The 22,181-nt window shown below is 40.2% G+C and overlaps 2 protein-coding genes across 6 annotated transcripts in view; one reads left to right on the top strand and one right to left on the bottom strand.

Moving 5' to 3' along the window:
- wdfy3 (WD repeat and FYVE domain containing 3) overlaps positions 1-22,181 on the top strand; it is a 120,576-nt gene that overhangs the window by 5,018 nt on the left and 93,377 nt on the right. For 3 of the 5 annotated variants that reach the window (XM_084946303.1, XM_084946300.1, XM_084946298.1), the window contains exon 1: positions 3,826-4,158. The exons of 1 other annotated variant lie outside the window; for it this stretch is intronic. In XM_084946303.1, the coding sequence (XP_084802429.1) occupies positions 4,130-4,158 (29 nt within the window). In that variant the 5' untranslated portion in view covers positions 3,826-4,129. Of the gene's footprint in view, positions 1-3,824; positions 4,159-22,181 lie in introns of those variants that run through there. One more of the 5 variants, XM_084946301.1, reaches the window with a different exon arrangement.
- On the bottom strand, positions 16,208-17,868 carry LOC146376736 (uncharacterized). The gene is made up of 3 exons (XM_084946304.1): positions 17,707-17,868; positions 16,931-17,407; positions 16,208-16,818 (listed from the first exon to the last, which is right to left on the bottom strand). The coding sequence occupies exons 1-3, from the start codon at positions 17,734-17,736 to the stop codon at positions 16,324-16,326; spliced, it is 1,002 nt and encodes a 333-aa protein (XP_084802430.1). The 5' UTR covers positions 17,737-17,868; the 3' UTR covers positions 16,208-16,323.

The following is a 22,181-nucleotide window of genomic DNA, read 5'->3' as shown; positions in this document are numbered from 1 at the left end:
AATTTCACTGCATTGAATTGAATTAAAATTTAGGTCCTTGCCATGCACTCTGCTTTTATAAACATTTGTGAAAGAATGAGTCATTCTAAAGCGCTCACTGAATTTGAAAGGTGGCTCTGTAAAAAGATGCCACAGCAAGACAGTTTGTGAAGGTTCTCATCTCGTTTTAATTCCACAGTCAACTGTAAGTGGTGGTAGGTGGCCCAGTGCTTAAGTTCATAGAATTTGTTTTCAGTCAGTCAGATAAACCACAATCACCTCACTTACTAGTCTACACAGCTGTTAATCCACAGCTGAAAATGTGCCCCTAATAAAAGAACTATTTACTTCTGTTTGAGTAGTGTTGAGGGAAAAAAAGGCCAGCTGTTTTATAAATCGGTGAACCTTTTATTAAAGTAGAACTATAAAAGTGTACTTCCTCAAAAATGGGCTGAGGGCTACAGAAAATCAGAGTATATAAAGAGACGGTCTTACTTTTCATTGAACATTATGAACATTACCGTAGCTTATGAATTGATAAATAAGTGTTTCAACTCTTCCGTAAATAATAAAAAAATGAACCACCTCTATTGTTGGTAAATGCCATGTAACCATAGCTTGTATGGAAAATAGATGCACCCACTGTGACCTCACCCACTGGTTTTGGACTTCTGCCATAGTGACAGCAGCCAGTATTGTGTTTTTGTTTTGTGTTTTTTCAGCTGTAGGTGACCATATTTGGATACGAGGGTGCAGTACAAGTTATTGGCTAATCAGTGAACCAGTACTGATGCAGATATTCAGCCAGTATGTCAGTACATCCTAACTTCAATACTTGAAGGTGTTTTTGTAGTATTTTTAGTTTTATCCCTGCACATATTATATGAAGTAAGTGGTTATTTTTTATGACCTGAAGCTGCTTATGTCAGCCACAGAGTTGGATATTGATGATATATGAGATTGGAGTAATGCCTTATATACAGTCTGCTGTTTTATTGGACAGACTGAAGGAGAGAGATTTCCACAGGTCTTTTTATCACCACAGTTTAATTGGCTGTAATTTTCATGGCCCACACTCTGTCTGTAACTGCATGGCAGTAACGGTTTGGACTCAAGATGATCTTAAATGTTGGTGCTGTTGTATGTGATTCATGATTATTAGTGGTGATCACTGAAGCTATAATAAAATGTTGGATTATATTCTCACTTTTGATTCGTACGAAAACGAAAATCTCACAGCAACTGCAGAGTGATTGGAGTTGGTGCAGATCTCTTAAGGTTTTTAACACAACAGGTCGCACAATTAAGCTACTGCTAGCATACATTTCTTTTTTCTTTCATTTAACCTTGGAAGTGTGATATTGTACAGCAGGTTTCGTTCAGTGAGGTGGATCTGTGATCCGTTTCCCCTGCTAGACTCGTTTCAGTATGATCCTGTACTTCCCTGCTGGAAGTCACATTTCACCATCTTCTTAGTGAAGCATTAATGTCTCTAGCTGTCAGCATGCTCCATTACAGTCTCTTGTAGAGGTTTCTGAACTTTTCAAGGCCAATTTTCAGGTCAGGAAATTCCCATAATCACTGCAGTTAAACAGCTGTGATGTGAATCTCAGTGTGCCATACTAATTCTGCAGGACTGAAACTAATGGCAATTTTCCACTGTCAATTAATTTGACATTTTTCTCCTCATGTTGTCTATTAAGCCACAGGACATTGTGAAAAATGTTTCAATTGATAATTTGGAGTTTTAAAAAAAGCAAATTTTTTCTTAACCCAAAGATTTTCAATTTACAATTTCAAAAAAGGAAGAAAATTCTCATGTTTAAGAAGCTTGAGTGGCATTTTATTTTGATAATAGATTTAAGGGAATTATTAACCACCAAGCATGTTCCTGGAGACTAATTTACTGGTCCTTTAAGTTGGAGGAAAAAATCACATTACTCAACTAGTATAGTTCATTGCTCATATATTTAAAAGTCATTCTTCAGTAAATGTTGCTGAAATACTTGACAGCTTGCACCATACACAACATTGCATGCACACAATGTCAGCAAAGGATGTATTTAAATTTTTTTAAAATAGATATCCTGCCCAGTGCAACAGTTCGTCAGCATAATCGATGAGGTCGACTGTAAAAATTAGTTGCCGCATAATTAAACTACAGGACACTATGGGGCAGTCTCGCCTGTATTGTCTGCCAAGACTGCACTCAGTGCTAAGAAGAAGAACGCAGCATGAATGGCAAAACAGCAGGACGATAAAAAAATGGAAATGATTTGAAAAGATGCCTTTTTGATTTAATTTAAAGCTTTATTTGAATGGACAGAAGCGATTTTAGTTTCCTATTTGCACATTCATTTTAAACTCCTACCAGCACTTGTAACTTGTATTACCTGCAATCTTTATTTATTTCATTTTTATTCTGATTGTCCTATTGAGTAATGCTAAAAATACATTTGATTATTATTATTTGATTCATATGTTTCTTGGGTCATTACTTTGCTGTGGGACGATGTAAACAGGGTGATATTCCCAGTTGGGCAGACTTGAGCAGGAGGTTTGCACATAGGAATCAGAGATAAGAGTTATTGAAATAATTGTTGACTAATCAAAGAAAAATTGTCTAATTAGTTGACTATAAGAATAACCTTTAGTTATAACTAATAGCTAATATTGAAGCACAAAGCTGGACTGAAAGACAGCACAGAGGCACGTATCATGGCAGCACAGGAACAAGCTCTAAACACAAGATCGATAGAGGTTGGGGTCTGCCACACCAGGCCAGGTGCGAAGATGCCCCTGAGACAATCCAGCACCTAACAACAGGGTGCAAGATGCTAGCAAGCAGGGATGCATGAATGCCATAACCAAGTGGCCAGCATAGTGTACCGGAACGTCGTGCTAAGTGTGAACTGGAAGTCCCAAAGTCAAAATGAGAGACACTTCCTTGGGTGGTGGAGAATAACCAAATCTTGATTGTGTGGGGATTCCATATACAGATGGACAAACTGGTGATGGCTAACCAACTGGACATAGTAGTGGTGGAAAAGCAGAGGCAGAAGGCCGTAGTGATAGATGTAGCTATACCAAGTGATAGCAACATCAGGAAGAAGGAACACAAGAAGCTTGAGAAAGACCAAGCCCTGGGAGAGGAGCTATGGAAGATATGTAGAGTGAAGGCAGTGGTCTCAGTCGTAATCAGAGAACTAGGAATGCCAAAGATACTGTGCAGGACCCTCAATAACAACAACGCTGTTGGCTAACATGTTTGATGTTTTATTGTTGGGTGGCTCTTTGGGGTCAAAAATGGGATAACCAACATCTTTATCATTACATTATTCCTGCATAGATTTATGTTCAGGGGACTTAGACTGCCCAGTCTCCTTACAGTACGTATGTGGGATTTCCAGTGCTGACTAGTGAGGAAAGCATTGTTTAAACATCTAGTCACACACATTCCTATTAACCACTAAATTATTAAAATAGCAGTCTGTTTTTAATAATTTTAGCCCTTTTCTGTTTTTAAGAACATTATCGGGTATTAATATTTCACTTGCCTTCTACAAACCCTTTGGTGTGACACATGTAGATTAATTGAGATGCTTTTTTCATTCCCTGTTCTTGTCCCCGAAAGCACACCACATAATAATGCAAAGTTAATGTGAGCTGTCGGAGCTTGGATGTACAGGATGGCGACTGAAATGGCCAGAAAATGAATTTTTAATGATGCTCACTGCTGTGAGTTCTGCCTCCCACTCCTCCTCCCCGTTTCTTGTGGTAATGGTATGTTCCTGTCGTCGTTGAGGCCAAAGCCCGCCCACCTTTCCTCCCCTCCTCTTTCTCCAAAGCCCTGTACACCCCACCCGGTGTCAGGGGGGGATCAGCTGTGCCAGTCCCGGCAGACCACACACACACACATACATACACACACACAGTGCTGACTGGCGAACAAAGCCACTGGTACTGCCAATAAAGGCGAGCCATGCCTCCGCGCTTCTCCTCTCCTCTCCTTACGCTGCTGTGAGGGGAAGGCATGACACCATTGCCATCGCCTCTCTGTTTCAGGAAGACACTATTGTTGGGAGGAAGAGCGGCTGGTCTTTGGCTTATGGTGGAATATTCTTGTCTCTTCTTCTGTTGATGAGTTGAGATGCTGGCGGAGCGCAGAGAGAATAGCAGGTAGGGAAAATCAGAGCTGGGTGCTGAGCTCGTTTCCGCAGCGACCAGGGGTTTGTTTACTGTTCACTGGTAAAAGCCTGACCTTGGTGGATATAGTATGTTTATTGATGTTATTGATCTAAAATAACTGCCTCTCGGTGTCAGTGAACGTTTCACGGCGTTTGACGATTAAGCTTCGATTACAGAGATTGTCACCATCGAGCAGTTACAGCATCTCCTACTGTTGCATCTTTATTGTAAGAATATATCCCGATGTGGTTAAAGCAATCATCGGCCAAACCCAAACGAAGCAAATGTGTGACTTAGCAAAAGATATGTGTAAAATGCCTAAAGATGTCATTAGATAATGTTCTTCTCAAGAGTGTTAATAAATTTAAAGTTTAAAGAAAAATATCACAAATGCCCAACACTATAAAAAGAGGGTAGCCTTCAATAATTGTTACACTTTAAATTAATAAAATGACATGGATGACACGTAACCTACCTACAACCTACAGTATAAGTTAAACCATTTTTCTCAGGAAATATAATCACAATAATTCTGGACACTATTGGGATCTTGCATAACACGATTATTTGTAGACTTGGGGGCAAATAGATTTATGCAATGTGGAAAAAACAAATGTGGACTTTAAATTGTAATTAAGCTGAAGGGAAGAACAAAAGAAATACAAACCAAGTTAAATATGCCACAGACTGTTGGAGAGTGTATTTGGATTATTGTATAGCAGCATAAGTAGTGTTGGTTGCTAATTGACAAAATCAAATATAGCTTGATAATTATCCTGGTTATCTTGTTTTAATAATAGTCGGAAACCAAAACTGTTCATAAGTCAGGAAGAATGATATTAGACATCAAAGTTAGACATCAGGAAGCAGAAATGAAGGTTGGCCATTTTAAAAAATCTAATTCAATGTCAGGCCAGCAAACAGTGATTTGTGTGTGTACCCGTTATACTTAGCAGTCATATGAAGGATACCTTATAACCTCTGATTAAACAAACACACAGGGATAACATATGTTATTAAATAATTGAGGTAGTGCAGCCAGTGTCCCTTTATAGCTTGGTAGCTCAAAATGTTGTTGGTTTTGAGCTAACAATCTCAAATGTGTAAATATACAAGACTTAAAGCTAATTCCTTCTTTATACGTTTTATATTTGCACTGTTATTATATTAGTACTCGGTCTCTATGGCCCTACATGATGAGAATCTCTGCAGGTCTGTGTGTACAACTCTCAACTCAAGCTCAACACAACCAAAATGAAGGCGGCACATAAAGTCGACATAAGAGTGCACAGATCCAACCATGATTTTCTATTGCTCCTCGCTTTGAGTTGATAGGATGATTATTTATGCGATAGAATTCTCAAGAATATAGACCACCAACAAAATGTAAAGCATATGAAAAAATCCCCTGAGAGTTAATGAGTATATTCTTTCTTCACCCAGCCCTAGTCTGCACACTGCATATTTTTGGCTTGTTTTTAAGATTATGTGTAGTTTGAATATATTTACATGAGATGTTTAAAGCTATTTAAAACTCACATTTTATAGTCTATTCTTTCTCTTACTAAACATAACTGAGTAGGAATGGCTTACGCAAAATCAAAGCTGAAAAATTATGATATGAAAAATGTACTTGTGCTGTTTGAAGATTAAGTCGCAAACATGCCTTAAGGTTTACTCTGGGGCTATCGTTGATTGTCATTGTAATTTTAAATGGAGACTATAATGCCTTGTTGTTCATGGTGCAAGTATATGCAAATATATTGTATCACAATGTTACCATACATCTATATGTTTTACCATTGATATTTAAAATTTAATTGACTACAGAAGTCACCCTCCTGTACCTAATATTGTGTAATTATATAATTGACAGGCAGCAATTTGTGTGAGGCCTGCTAGTTGTCATGGATACCATTCAGCGATCCAGCTAACACACTACTGAAATGTGGTGGCACTCTTCGAGCACATGAAAAGTGTGGCGCTCACATTTTTGAGAAATAAATCGGTATTTTTTGTCAAGGATACACGACAGCCGCTGTGCTTTCAAATCGACCGGCAGACGAGGCACAAGTAGAACTGTAAGACTAATTATGTGATATTAGTCTGTGATGACAACTATCCAGGCGTTGTTTAGTGCAGGACTAAATAGATGCCCATTTTAGATGCAGTTAACTGTGGTCTTGACCAGACATGTTCAGCATGAGATCATTTCCTGCTCCTCTGTCTCGTGTTACAAGTCAGGCAACATTGACTTGGTGACAAAAACATGTTTCACTAGTTAGAAACTACTTTGTTTTATGGTCATGTTTTCACACACGACAGAGGCGTGTACGAGAACGGAGTCAGATCCGACATTACCCAGTCTTTAACCTTCCAGCATCCCAGTGTAAAGCCTGTGTGATGCTGGATAGCACTGACGTGTGAAGAGCTCGGCTGATAGTCCGATGCATTTACTGCTAGCAAGTGGGCGTCATCTGTGCTGCCTCCTGCCTTCTGCAGGCAGCTCCCTCATTTAAGCCACACAACATATTTCCAGTACTTAAACATACCTGAAGTAAATTTGCTCTAGAAAATATCTCACCCTGATTTTCCCAGAATTGTCCAAGTTGATGTCTGAAAATGACTCGAGTTGCTTAAAATCGGTTTGTAATAGTGCTGATTAAAATATGTGAAGGTGTCAGAAAATGTTTGTTCTCCTCTTGTGGATTTATTTCCCATAAATAGCTACGTTTCTGTGTGTCACCGTGGCTGGCAGAGGAGACAGTTAATCACCCTCAGTCCAAATTTACCAGCATTTGGCAGGGAGGTGGTGTGAACTCACTACCCTGCCTACATGGCCTTTTACTTTCTCCAAATTTGCATTTCCTTTTACAAGTTTGTGTTTTATCTAACTCCTGTCAAACCATTTTTTCTCTGTCAGCCAGGAGACATTTCTGAGATTACATCACCTTCTCCAGAGGAACAACCACACAAGCCTTTGAAGAGTTGGGCTTTTCCAGGGCATTGGCTGCCTTCATCTCCCAGGAGTTGTTGCTAACTCTGGGAGACGTTCATTGAAGCTGGCATCCGCTTAAAGAGAATGCTTTGAAAAATACTGGAGGGCCAAGCTCAGTTCCCCTCCACAGAAGAGTTGACATTCCATTGATGCCATTGACTCATTGTCTTTGCTTCAGCAGAGACGAGATGCGGTTTGATGCTTTTTTCCCCTAGTTTAAACAGTCCTATCTGTGCCTTTAGAATAAAATGATCAGAGATACATCCATTTTTACCCTTTCTAGTACTCCAAAAAAAGCACTTTCGAGCTGGTAATTCCTGATGGTGCTTTGGTTCTCTAATCCCCTTTAATAGTGCGACTTTTATCCTCCATTTTCTGTCACCTCTCCCCAAGGCTAATTAAGTATGCAGGGTTTGTGTGATTGCATAGGTCAGCTGCTGACTTTCAGTTGCATGCTAGGGCAGAGAGATGAGTAACAGGTTGGCATGATCTTAACATATCTTTATGTTGGAGTATGAAAAGGAAATCTGTGCAACAGACAGAGCTGGTAAACGAACGGCAGTGTCGGAGAAAACAGCAGCATCATGTAGAAAACTGTGCAAGGAATCTAAATTGCCTGATCTAAGAGTTCAGTCACTCTGAACCAGCCACCTACAGGAGGCTGCAGGCAGTTCTTCCCTCATAACACACTGTGGATCAGCAGATAAGACTGATTCATTTTCGTACAAAGATAAGAGGTTTGAAAGGTGGTGGCTGTTTTAGAAGCCTAAATTACAAATGGATTTAGAGACAAAAAGGAAGAAAAAAACACACTTCCTTAACAAAGTTGATTTCGAAGTCATCAAAAACTGAACCAAAGTAAGAGAAAACTATGGATTGCGTATAAAAAGTGCCACAGTGGCATTCAAGTATTGATGACATGGCTTTCCTGTTGATCTGACATGTTTGCAACTCAGTTATCCACACACTGGAGTAAATTAGAAGAGGGGCCGATTTAGTACTCTCCTTTGGTTCATTGTAAACATGCTTGGCCATGTATGCATGAATCATTTTGTTACATGCTGAGACTATCAGAGTTATGCATAACCCCATATGCTGTTTGGAGCATTGGAACCTTTGTTTTCATAGAAGAGTCACCTTTCCTCAGAGCTTTTGGAGGTTGACCCAAACAAAAAGTTACCTTAAAGAGGTGTAACTAATTTGTAGTAAAACTACACAAAGACACCCATTTGTGCACCTAAATCTGTTTTCAGTGTGTTATAGGTTTAGTGCCGTGCAGAAAGGGAGGTTCTGACAGAGCTCTACGTGATGGTCTAAATTCTGTGGTTTCATGACGCTCACTGCTTACCAAGGAGGTGGAGTGAGATGTAATCCTACATTTGTCTGCTGATTACGGCCTTGCCTTTTGTTGATTTTCCAGCTCAGCCTTATGCTGAGTCGTATGACATGTGTTTGCCCCAGTTTGTGGTCCCGGCCCTGCTGCTCTCCGACTCTACCATTCTCACAGCCCTCGTGTCTGCTTCAGTGACTCTCTGTTTCACTGGGCCCCGAACAGCAGTGCTAACAGTCAGCATTGTTCTGAAATAAATGCTGCCTTTGATCAAGGATACGTTACAGTACAAAAATAGATGAGCTATTTCATCCTGTATACGACTCAGACGATAACTTTCTTAACATTTTGAATTTAGTTTTGTGTCAGATGTTTATTTTAACATAGTTCTGACAAAAGTAATTATTTAAACAGTATCAAATATATTTTTATATCTTTTTAAGGAAAAGAAACCAGTGAAGTTATTTGAACATTGACATCCTCATGACACTAGCTCATAAGGTATCTTGGATCATCTAAACTAGGGAAATCTTTTGGGAAGCTAACCAATTTTCATTTTCACTTTGCTTGTGATAACTTGGTGCATCTGGATAGATAGATAAATGATCTATCAATGGGCTTTTTGCCAGCAGAGCTTCGACCAAGAGGGCAGCAGATTTTAAGACCAATAAGTGAAAGAACCAAATGCAACTGACATTCAGCACAAGCATCGCGACACATCATTACACGGGCAACTTCAAAAGCTGTCACACTGACTTCTATACAATACAATCTGCAGACTTTTTTAAAACTAATAAATGAGTCAATTTTTAAAAACCGTTTCATCCACTGATCTAAATGGTGACCGGGACTCGGTGAGCGACTATGAAGTGCCTGAAAGAGACTTTCTCTGGTTTTTGAGGCGCTGCTGCTTAAATCTCTCAGCTTTAAACAACAACTGAGGAAGCTGGCCTACTGGACTCGATATTTTTAAACTCAACGCAGACAAACCCACTTCTGCTTTTGGATTCTCGATTTCTAACATCCAGCAAGAATTTTTTTTCTTGCCTGTCAGCTTTTCAACAGACTTGCCTGTGGCTCAGCCGGAGTTTCCATTGTAGCCAGCAGCTGAAGACAGGCTTTACTGCTGATGCTGCCGAAGCTACACGTTGATCACTTTATAACCCCACTGCTGGCGTGTTTCTCTTGGCCAAGTGTATTGTGTGGATATGTGACTGTTTCCTCAAAGCCTTCACTTTTATATGTGCTTGGCTGCTTTAGACTTCCAAAGGCCTGCCCATCCATTCAGTGGAGTTAGTTTTATTTATGATAAGGACTTGCTTGTGGGTTGTCTATGGAGTGGTGTAAATGAGAAGCAATGACCAGCATTATGTGTGTCATCACAGAAAGGGGAAGGATGTTAGCAGTAGAAAGGAAGGAACTGGATAGGCTGCAGTGCAGAGTTTATGCCACTTATCTGGGTTATGGCATAAACTCATAATAAAAGTAATCAACTTTTACCTCAGTAAACATAATCTTTGGAAGATGAACCACGGCTGCTGTAATTGACTTTGGTTTCCTGCCAAAGATTTCAAAAGATATTCAGCTGTTAGTGTTAAATAGTGCATTGCAGTTTTCAGTAACCTGAATGCAAAATAGTTTTGCTTTTCCATCCCAGACTACAACAGGAAATGGCTTAATTTTCCCTCTCGAAGAAACTTGACCTAGAAAGAAAATCTTCTAGGTCAACTTAAACCATATCTGATTATGACAGTTCACTCTGATAACAACTTTATGGTGTCATTCGTTAATCATGACTCAGTATTGGCACATATCACAGCGACAAAACCCCCCCAAAAATAAAAAAATCAGATTATTCACTGACACAGAACCAGTTGAATCCCACTGCCCTGTGTGTCTGGTCTGTATTGGAGAATTTTTCTATTTTTACCAGCCACTTTACCACAGCAGGCGTTGCTTTATCTGTGTGTGTGTTTGTGTTTCATCGAGGTTAAATGATGTCCTGGAGAAACTCACTGCAGCACGAACTACTGCAAAGGTGGATTCGAGTACTTTCGCAGGTGTTCATTTTGTCTGAGGACAGATTTAGTAAACATCAGAGCGCAGCTGTCATTACATTTAACAGGTGTCTAGGTGAGTACAAAATTGAGTCTGAAGATTTGGTTGGCCTGTGTCACGACTACTAAATGCTCACTGAGTAATGTAGGGCACAAAAGTCCACATCACTGTTATTTTGTCAATATTGTAATCCCAGGGAGGGATGTTCTTTAACCGTTATCTCATACAGGCAGAGCCAGTGGTTAGTGAGAGCTGAATTGTGGAGTATATTGCAGCCAACACAGGGTGTATTGCAAATGTCAAATCGTGAGCCTTTCAGGTCTTGTCTTCTTTGATCTCCATCATGTGCAAACATTTTACCTGTGTGAGGTTATTTTCTCTGGACATTTTCAGAGGATAGAGGCCCAAAGCACTGATGTGAGAACTAATTGTGTGACTCAAAGCTGGACTGCAGGATTGGTTGTAATTTCTTTTGATTTCTTGCTGCTTCTTCTTTTTTTTTCAGACCATTCAGGTTGAGTGATTAAAGATGGCAACGTATATTTATTTTTTTTACCGCTGGTTCTTAATGTTTAATCAGATAACTCCTGATGTCGTGAATGGTTACGTTTCCTGTGTACAAACTCTGCACAGGGGCAGGGGTATTGCTCAAAATTTTTAGTGTGCAAATGTGGAAGTGGAAGATAAAATATAACTTAAAGAATTGCATTAAGTCGTTCCTGTAGTGGGTGATGAGGTTATTTGTGCTCAGTCTGTGTGCCCAGATTGCCATCAGCAGTGAAAGTGAGCTGTTCATGTTGGACAACAAACACAGGAAGCAGACGAGACGTCACATCTATGCAAATAGGAAAAAAAGTATATGCTAAAATACTAGCTAGTGCATTATAACAAATCTGTGCTAATCCAGTCGATCTTAATCTTTATTTTGATCTACCAAAGAGCCAAAAAGGCTCTTTACTGTAGTTACTGCCAATCATTAGTAATGCAACTTGAATGAAATGAAATTAAAGTAAATATTGTCATGATTGCATCAGCAAACTCTGAACACACAAATGATATTTAGTGACATTTGTCTCAGTGTCAGCAAACCATCAACAGTGGCTTTACAGTGCTGCACCTGTGATGTCAGCCTCACCGCCGCGGTGTTTTGAAACCAAATACGATGAGAAAACGATTGTGAAAAAGCACGCTCATCGCCAAACAATTTGTTGATTACGAGTTGTTAACCAATGAAAATACCCTGGATAATCCTTTTTTATGTAACTTACAGTGACCAAAATTTACAAAATGAACCTAATGTTTTATTCATGAAGACATCAGTGACCAGGAAAGTTTTTACTGAGGGCTGTCTTCCCATAAACTTCTATAGGAATGTAATTCCTTTTGCGACCACAGTTATTCGCCCTTAGCTGCCGTTAAAACGAATGCAGACTTACGACACTTGGACGCTGGCTTCACTTTTCAGACTTGTGTATGGGCTTGCCCCACAGTTTGAAAACCACTGTGCCAATCGGCATCCTGTGTTAGTTACCAAATACTTTTGAGGTATATTTTTGATGTTTGAGTTGTTGTGACATGTAGTTATATTTCTGGGAAGGTGCAAGACTAGCTCAGACAGGTGTCCTTATTAAGGGGAACCCGCATTTCACAACAGATTCCTTTGATTCAGAATATATCAGAATGTAACTGACGGTTGGTGAAATAGATGCTTGATGTCTAAAAGGTTAAAGGGTTCCCCTGGTTTTTGAATTTCAGGCCCTGAGGTTAAGGGGTTCAGTCCTTTTGAGACTGTGTGAGCTATAACTGTATGTACTTGCTCACGGACAGTGTCAGGCACTCGAGATAAAAGTGTACCAAATGGAGGATGTTAAATGGAATTGGAGTTTAAGTGTGAGTTCACGCAGAGGGCAGCCCTGCTGTGTGGGTAAAATGAGTTACTAAAGCCTACAGTCTTGAGTAATTTGGTTAGTGCCGCAGATGCCATGTTTCTGTAAATCAGAATAACACTGGCAAGCTTCTTTGTAGCTCTCTGCTTCTGCCATTATGTTGCTCTTCATGTTCTTGCTGTCTTTTGTGACAGTCGTTAAAGCAGAGGGATTCTGGGAAAGGAGATGTGTTGTTTAGATGCAAGAAGAAAGCACTTAATAGAAGACAGACCTCTGGGGACACATAAGCTTACTTAGCCCTTATAGTCAACATTTTACTGTGGTATAGTGCATATAATTATAAGGTGGCTAGTAGGGCTGCACGATTTTGCATAAAATGAGAATCACGATTTTTTGGCTTAGAATTGAGATCACGATTCTCTCACGATTTTCTTTTCCAATATAAATATTTATTGCACTTATTAACTGCACATCAACTTCGTAACAGTTGAAACTGAACATAAAAATAATAAATAAACACAAAATCAACAAATGTCTCACGTTTTGTGGTTGCCGCAAAATGTTGTACTGCTTGAAATTCTGTCTCCACCGTTGCTCGACGCTGCGTGTATAGAGCAGGTAGTGCAACAATAGAAAAATAGTTGCGGGACGGCACTGTGTAGCGTTTGTCTAGGGTGTTGATCATTTTCCTAAATCCCTCATTTTGCACAGTGTTGATGGAGCCATATCTTTGGTCAGGTGATAAGTAATAGCCTCCGTAATTTCTTTGTGCCTGCGGGAGTTCGACGGGTATAGGGAAGCGCTGTATAAGGTTCCCGTTATTGATGTTTGGGTGGTTGACCGGGACGGATTTTCTCCTGTCACTTTCTCGTCATCCCTGACGTGCTCTCCGTTGTTTTTTCCCTGCTAATTTTAGCATCACACGGCACAGCTTCTGTATCACGTGGTATAAGGCTCCGCCCTTGTCATTTGTTGAGCAGGAAGAGTGAGCGCTTGTTTTCATGCAGATTACGTCCCGGATCAAAATGCGGTACAATTGTCGTCTTTTTTTTTTTTTTTTTTTTTTTTTTTAATCGTTGTCATTTGGAAATGAGATCGCACATAAGTATGAATCGAGATCGCGATTTTCTAACGATTAATCGTGCAGCCCTACGTTGCATCCATGTTTGTGTGTTGGACCCAAAATGTGTTTGATACACTTATTAGCCAAGCAAGACAGCTTCAGCTGATAACTTAGCATTTCACCATCTTGGTCAAATACAGTCCAATACTAGCTCCTAAAACACAGAAGGCAACTGTTCACGTGGGTTATGTCTATCTTTTATATACAGTCTTTTGTTGTTATTATTAAATAAATCCTTTTTGATAATTAGGGCCCGAGCACTGACAGTGCGAAGGCCCTATTGTATCTGCTCTGTTTATTATTATTATTATTATTATTATTATTATTATTATTATTATTATTATTATTATTATTATTTCGGCAAATGAATCGGCCTTTTGAGGGCCTAAACATGCTCAAAAACTCATGAAATTTTGCACACGCGTCAGGTCTGGTGAAAATTTACGTATTTTAATGTTCTCAGACATGGCCAGGGAAAATTAGCTCAGTAGCGCCACCTAGAAAAATGAAAAACGCGAGCCCCCGGTATGGGTATGACCTACATGTTTGAAAGTCGGTACACATATATAACTTTCAGAGTCGAACAAAAAAGTCTATTATGGCCATGTCCTAAACCCAACAGGAAGTCCGCCATTTTGGATTGAAGGTGACATTTTGGCTCTGATTTTACCGTTTCCATGCCTTGTACTTTAACGAACTCCTCCTTGGGATTTGGTCCTATAAACTTCAAATTTGGACAGTGCCAACTACACACCTGGGCCATGTTAAATTGCGGAGCTTTTGAGTTTTCACAATACGGTGACGCCGTGGCGCCGCGGCGAATTTCGATGACTCGCCATGAAAATCTTATTGCCTCTCATTCTGTCATACATTGTCCGAGCTGGACCAAAGAGTACAAATATGATAAGGCTCCACCCCTGAACACATTTCAACTGCCATATTTGACATCAGGGACAGCGCCACCTAGTGGGAACAGGAAATGTCATGTTTTACACTTTGGGGTACAGTATTGTGATGGGTGACATCTGCAGCCTCAAATTTCTCCAGGAAAGCCTTAAGGAGTTGGTCTTGGGTTACAGTGAAAACTGTGACTTTTCGCGAAAGGGTGTTACCCCAGCAGCATGGCGAACTTTGATGTCTCGCCATGGAGAAACAAATTAGTATAACTCAATGAAATCCAGTCTGATCAGTACCAGACTTTACAGGCGTGATGTCAGACCCGCCCTGAACAGATTGATGTGCCCATTGTCAGGAGTAAGCAGAGCGCCACCTAGTGGCAACAGGAAATGTCATGTCTTTCACTTTGTTGTACTGATTTTCACAGGTTCATCGTGGCCATCTCAAAAGCGGTGAATATTAACATGGGTCCCTCGTGATGCTTCAGTGCGAAAATTGTGACTTTAAACTGAACGGCGCACCCTGGTGGCAGCGCAGTTCACCATGAAAGATGAAGTGGCTTTTGAGGGGCTTGGAAAGTTTATATAGGCTTTAAATTTGGCCCACACCTCCAATGTGATGAACGCTTTGTTGTTATGTAACCATTTTCCTTGAATAGCGCAAAATGGCTCCACGGCGCCCCCTACAAAATTTCAAAACCACAGCCCCTGCTCTGTGTTTTATCTATGAGTCTGAAACCTGGTAAGCTTATAGGAGATATCAAGATGTACAAAAAAGTCTCTTGGAGCAATATCCCAAATCCAACAGGAAGTCAGCCATTTTAAAATTAATGTGTAATTTTGGCGACATTTTCCCCTCTTTTCAGGCACCGTACTTTGACGAACTCCTCCAAGGGATTTCATCAGATTGATGCGATCTCCAGTGTGTGGAATCTAAAGACCTTTGTGATGTTAAATTGCGAAGCTTTTTACATTCAGGGAAACGGGGTGGTCATGGCGGCACGTGGTTTCAGTCACTCGCCAAAAAGCAGTAATCTGCTGTCACTCAAAAACACAATGTTCAATCTCTCCCAAAGGTCATAGGCGTGATGAGACTCGAGCTCGGAAATGTTTGTTATGCCATTTGTCATTAATGGTTAGAGCGCCACCTAGTGGGGCGACTATAATCATGATTGAATGAGATGAAATGTTAGCTGGTGGTTAAATCCATGAATTCCATCAATGTGACATCAGATCGGACGTGGTGGTTTCAGGTGTTGGGCGTGGCTCGACCCGCCGGGGGTGCGAGGGCCCTCATAACGCTGCTTGCAGCTTTAATTTTGTCTTGTTCTCACATGTAGATCATTAAAAGGAAAGAAGATCAAATATGGAATAAAAGTTGAAGCTTAATATGCCTTCATTTTTTATACATTCTAGTAGGAGGCATTTTCATTACTAGTTTTCACCAATTCAAAGGCCTTGATAGTGCCATATGTCAGGTTTAGATATTTAGCATCCGAAAGCCACATAAAAAAAAAAGTATTTTCTTTATTACTTGCTGGATCTCACCAGTTACACACTAGTTTGTTGCCAATATCCAGTTTAAGTGTGGTCATTAACTGCAACATGTTTCTTATCTTGGGGCTCTTTAAAATAAAGTCTGTCACTGTCAACTTAACCTTTATAAACTGTTAAACCTTTTTGACAGGAGACTCTTGATCACTTAAATGAGACTTATACCTTTTTAATAAATCTCTTCTGGACAAAAGTGTAATATTGTGTTATAGGTAAAAAACAATGATCCAAACAAAGACTGTAAGTTTAATGAAATTTCACATGTTTATTTTAAAATGAACAAAAAAGCAGATCAAACATTTCATTAGAGTTTATGGGCTGCACAGGTTTAGAAACCAGGGTAAATAGTAGGAGGGAGCACAAGAGACCGAGTAAGGTTGGGAGGAGGATTGGGGGAAGGTGTGGAGACTGAGGGTTTTGCGTAAAGAATAAGAGCTGGGTGAAGAGTAGGAAAGAGCACGAGAGGGTGGGTAAGGTAGGGAGGAGGTAGAGGGGTTGAGTTGGGGTGTAGGGACAGGGGGTAAAGGGCAAGAGTTGGAGGGAGTGAGAGGGATGGGAACCAGGCAGAGGTTTGGGTTTAGATCTTCAGTTGCTGTTTTCTCTTCCATCTTCTCGTCACTTTTTCTCTCAAGGTTTTCTTCGATGTCCCCTTTTGTCTCCTGCTTTTCCTCCTTTTCTTCCTGCTTTTTCTTGTCCTTTCTTGGTTTGTCCGTTCCCTCCTCTTCTCCCTCGTGGTTTTCCAGCTTTTCCTCTTGGGAATTTGTTTCCAGGGTTTCTAACTGGTGGTCAGCATCAGGTGCAAGCTCCTATGTAGACAGAGTAAAATGTATTTTACTGAACTGTGACTCAGTCTGACAGAAGTTGTTAGGACCAAACATGACATTATGGTAAAGTGAAATGATAGCGGAGACAGCTTACCTGAAGGACGTTCTTCCATTCGTCCAGATTTTCCTGTAAGTTCTCCATCAGAAGCTTGTTCTTAATTTGGAGCTCCTCCACTTTTTTCTTCTCCTCTTTCAGGCTCTTCTCGGTTGATTGCCACTTGCTGCTCCAGTGTTGTTCCCTGGTGTTTATCTCCATGTCTTTTATGGTCGATTCATGGAGGAGTTCTACCCAGGCTTTGGTTCGAGCTCTTCTTTTCTTCACACATCTTTGAAGCGCCTCATCCTTGAGTTTGAGCTCTTCTTGGAGGCTACTCACTTCCATTTTGTGAGCATCTTCAAGGACGGCAATCTTCTCCTTCAAAGATGCATTTTCCTCCTTTGCAGTCTTCAACTCCTGAGTGGCAAAATGGAGTGCATCTTTTAATTCTTGCACCGTTTCACTTTCAGCAATCTTGTTAGCTTCCTGCTGCTGTTTCATATCAGCAGCGCTAGTCTGCACTGGCCAAGATGCCTGAATGATAAAAACATGCACGTAGTCCATAGTTAGAAAAATCAATCACACAGTGTGATGTGTGGCATTAGAAAAGTTTAAGGTGACACAAGAAAAAGCAAAAACTGAGTCCTACAGATGTTCTAAAAACACAAATGTTCACAGAGTTTTGTTAAAAGTGCTTACAAATGTTTAAGTATTACAAATGAAAGTTAAACTCCAAAGTGTACTCTGCTTCCTGAAGATTATGAAAGCTTTAGACACATTTTGAGCAAAAAATTCAAAAAAAGCTTTTGCTTGCTCACACGAGAAAAGCTTACCAGATTTTCTGAGACAAATGTTGGGTCCATTTGGGCTCAGGAAACACCGAAGAGTCGCTGTTAAACTTGTTTAGCTGTCGATATTTTTCCAAAGCGTCCGTCGAGTCACAGCAAATAGCGAGAGATGCTTGTAGGTTCAGGTTGGTGTTTAGAAATGAAATATCCAGGTAAACACTGCAAACACTGTGTTTGGAGAATCCTGTTCAAAAATCATCAGGCGATAGTGACAGCACTACCCAGGTGTTACCATGGAGCCCGTGTTGTTTTGGTTTCTGTGTTCTTGTTGTTACTGACTGAACTTGAAGCTATTTAGCTATTTACTGTGATTAAAAATTCAAACTAGTTTCAATCAGAAAGGGTCCTTTGGGTGTAGCAACCTTTTCACTTAATCCTCAGGGGACCTGTGAGGCTTTCTGTCCTGTACCTTTCATTACTTTCACCTCCAGCCTCACCTGAACTGTTTTGAGCTGTAAAATGTGCTGTGCAAAGATCTCCAATCCATGTTTTAATGGTGAACGGTCATTAAAGAACAGGGTGTAGGGGCTAATTGGTTTAGAGAGAGCAAAACAAGAGCAGGCACATTCAAATTGAGACTGTGGTAAATTTTCAGTGTTTAAAAGCGGAGCGTCAAGTAAAATAGAGCTGTGTGAATATCTCATACTGGATAACCAAGAGAAATAGAGACAAACTTTTTACAAACAAATCTGGTTTTCAGATTCTGGGTTTCTCGGTTTGCTACCAGAATTTATATGAATGAAGAAATTTCTTCTCCATGTTAGCCGTCTACTCCTGACTGTGGTGATGGTGCCTCTTGGTGCATTTTAATGCAGTTAATTAACATAATATGGCTTACTGTGCAGCCAATTGTAGAAACAGAGCATCCAAGAAGTCTGTTATGCTCAGGTCTGTTTTTTTTGCGTTGCCTTAGGGCTGCACGATTTTGCATAAAATGAGAATCACGATTTTTTGGCTTAGAATTGAGATCACGATTCTCTCACGGTTTTCTTTTCCAATATAAATATTTATTGCACTTATTAACTGCACATCAACTTCGTAACAGTTGAAACTGAACATAAAAACAATAAATAAACATAAAAACAACAAATGTCTCACGTTTTGTTGTTGCCGCAAAATGTTGTACTGCTTGAAATTCCGTCTCCACCGTTGCTCGACACTGCGTGTATAGAGCAGGTAGTGCAACAATAGAAAAATAGTTGCGGGACGGCACTGTGTAGCGTTTGTCTAGGGTGTTGATCATTTTCCTAAATCCCTCCTTTTGCACAGTGTTGATGGAGCCATATCTTTGGTCAGGTGATAAGTGATAGCCTCCGTAATTTCTTTGTGCCTGCGGGAGTTCGACGTGTACAGGGAAGCGCTGTATAAGGTTCCCGTTATTGATGTTTGGGTGGTTGACCGGGACGGATTTTCTCCTGTCACTTTCTCGTCATCCCCGACGTGCTCTCCGTTGTTTTTTCCCTGCCAATTTTAGCAGCCAGCTTCTGTATCACGTGGTATAAGGCTCCGCCCTTGTCATTTGTTGAGCAGGAAGAGTGAGCGCTTGTTTTCATGCAGATTACGTCCCGGATCAAAATGCGGTACAATTGTCGTCTTTTTTTTTTTTTTTTTTTTTAATCGTTGTCATTTGGAAATGAGATCGCACACAAGTATGAATCGAGATCGCGATTTTCTAACGATTAATCGTGCAGCCCTAGTGGCTAGATTAGGGATCAAGGTGTTATCAGTTGGTAAAAGGTCACTGATGTTGCATAGAAACTATTATCTATTAATCTAGAGATGAGCTGTGATTTTGGGGGTAGATGTATGTCCAGAAGTCAGCGTTTTTCCTTTGTCACCAATAAATAGACGTATGGACTGACTGATAGTCACGTGGAACACCTGATGTAGAAATGATGACCCTCGTCATACATGATTTGTATGTATGACGAGGGAACAAGAAGGGAACAGATTGTTTTCTGAAAGAAAGGAAATGAACAGAGCTGAGAGCAGGGAGGAACATCCTCCGTCACATTATTCCAAATCAGCTGTTTTGGCATGCAGTCAAGCCTACTGTCTGCTTTATAAATACCCTAATATCCCTGTAGTACCAGCATTTGTGATATCACAACAATGGAATCAAATTTATATACAGAGAAGCTTGCCAAAAGTGAATTAGCCAGCTCCTGGGGGCTTTTACCTTGAGTCTCGCTGGTTTGAATTCAGATTTCTTTAGAATTGAAAATAAGCGGTTGAGATGGCGAATAAAGCAATAAACTCAATAATATTCCTGACTTTAAAAGTTTAGTTTGGGAAGAAGGGGGACAGTCGTCAGTTGTCTTTACCTTGTCTCTCACTGTTTGAATCAAACAAAATTTGAATTGTAAACTGAGCGAGCAGAGTCACACAAATATTTGGTTATAACCAAAACTATTTTTATGCATACGTCTCGAAAATGGCAAGAAAAACACAACTCAGTGAACTAATAATAATGATAACAATAATAAAACCGAATTTGATGGTAGTGATGATACAAACTAAAGCCCCTTTTCCACAAAGTTCCCCTCAAGTCAATTTCTCTGTCTTTCTCTGGCCTTGGACCAACAATTCAAATAAATTTGGCGAAATTTTCCAGTATTTTCCATTTTATGTTCATGCTGTGATGAGTGCCAAGATGTAATCCATCTAATGATGAGGCTTTGATGGTGCAAGACATAAGAAACCCACACTGTGACGTCTGCAGCACCGGTAGGTGGGTTGTAACTGAAGGGCAGAGGATATTTCCTGAGTGTCTGAGAGTAATTCGGTGTGAGGAGTCTGCTGGGAAAAGGACGGACTACATGCTAAACTGCCATGTCTCTTCCTTGTTGATGGGTCTTTCTGCAAGAGCTGTGACTTAAGTGCCAGAGCTTTTTTTTGTCATTCATAGAGTGTGTGTGTTCATATAAATTTTTATATGAATTTTTTTTTTAAGCTACAACTGATGTGACACTCAACGCTAACATGACTCCAGTGGTCAGAACAGGTGTGCTGTTGTTGTCAATATAACAGATGTGTTATAGAATCAATTGAAAGTGAGCCTTGTGACAGAAACAAAGGAGGGAAGTGAAAGGTCCAGATTTTATTTCTCCCATATCCTACTTGCATTTTCCTGTTATTTCTGCCCATTTGATGAAGGTAACTTTTCATTATGGTAGGCTAAGCTTGTTGAAAATATAACTTTATTTCAATGCTGGTGATTTTTCTTTTGGAAGAGGAAAACAACCCCCCTTTCTTTGATGCAGAAAAAAGAAAAAACTCTCTTTCAAGCACCACTGTTGGTGTGCTCATGATCAAGGCAGTGCATGAAAAGAAAGCTTCTGTTTGAGGTTGACGAGCAACTTTCTTGCAGTCGTCTAAGCTGTTGATTCTGTTTTTATCACCAGATATTTATCTGTCGTACGTAGGCTTTGCAGCCCTGTGATATCTCCTAGCAACCATTTCAAATAGTCTGGAGAGAAGCTGACATGTGGAACAAATTGCTAAATATATATCAACTACGTTCAAGGGAAGAGTGATGCAAAACGATGATCAGTCACAGATGCTAATCTGTTGTTTTATTTCTTAACTTGCAGTTCAAAGTGAATGACTGAATCAGTGACCTGAATTTGGGCCATACAGCCTCTGCTTCAGTGCAGTAACAGCTTGTATACAGAGATCTGTCAAATCTGCCAATCAGAAGAGATCTTTCCTTTATTAGCTGCGTGTATATAGATATATAAACATAGATATAGATGGATGGATGGCTAGACTGGCAAATACTGTCCAAGCAGAGAAGCCCAGACTTCTTCTCCCAGGCTACCTCTTCCTGCTCATTGCCATTCCCAAGCCAGCCATCTCTCCGGCAGATCCTTAATCTGCCCCGGGGCCTCCTACCAAGAGGACATGCCTGAAACACCTCGCCTAGGAAGTATCCAGGAGGCATCCTAGTCAGATGCCCGAACCACTTCAACTGGCTTTGATGTGGAGGAGCAGGAGCTTTACTCTCCCTCTCGAAAGACTGAGCTCCTCTTCCTATCTCTAAGGAAGTGCACAGCCACCCTTTGAAGGAAACTCATTTCTGCCACTTCTATCTGCAGCCTCATTCTTTCTGTTACTACTGAACTGCCATAGCTGTTACACCAATTTATTTCCTGTTTGTTTGACTCCATAAATTCATCATCTTGGTGTTTTAAGTCAAATATCACGAGCTGCAATGTCATAAAGCTTGCCCTTGTCTATTTACACAATATAGATTTATTTAATCTGTTAGATTTGACTGTATGTTTGTTAGCAGTCTAGCAATATCATTTTTACACTTTGTGTGACGTTTGATGCCAATAAATAAGCTGATTTAATTTTGGTGAAACTAAAGCTAAAGCTCCCACCAAAATCAGTGAAACTTTATATTACCCACAATTCTTTCATGGATCGTCTTCAAACTTCACAACAATACACTAGAT

Source organism: Perissodus microlepis, chromosome 12 (genome assembly GCF_051167445.1).
Source record: "Perissodus microlepis isolate ML-2025 ecotype Zambia chromosome 12, ASM5116744v1, whole genome shotgun sequence".
NCBI lineage: Eukaryota > Metazoa > Chordata > Actinopteri > Cichliformes > Cichlidae > Perissodus > Perissodus microlepis.
This window is presented reverse-complemented; position numbering and strand designations above follow the sequence as displayed.

Coding starts and splice junctions, on each gene's coding strand:
- LOC146376736 (XM_084946304.1), bottom strand. CDS start 17,736: ATGGACCCAACATTTGTCTCAGAAAATCTG. Junction 17,408..17,706: donor CATTTGTCTCAGAAAATCTG/GTAAGCTTTTCT, acceptor TTTATCATTCAG/GCATCTTGGCCAGTGCAGAC. Junction 16,819..16,930: donor AATGGAAGAACGTCCTTCAG/GTAAGCTGTCTC, acceptor CTGTCTACATAG/GAGCTTGCACCTGATGCTGA.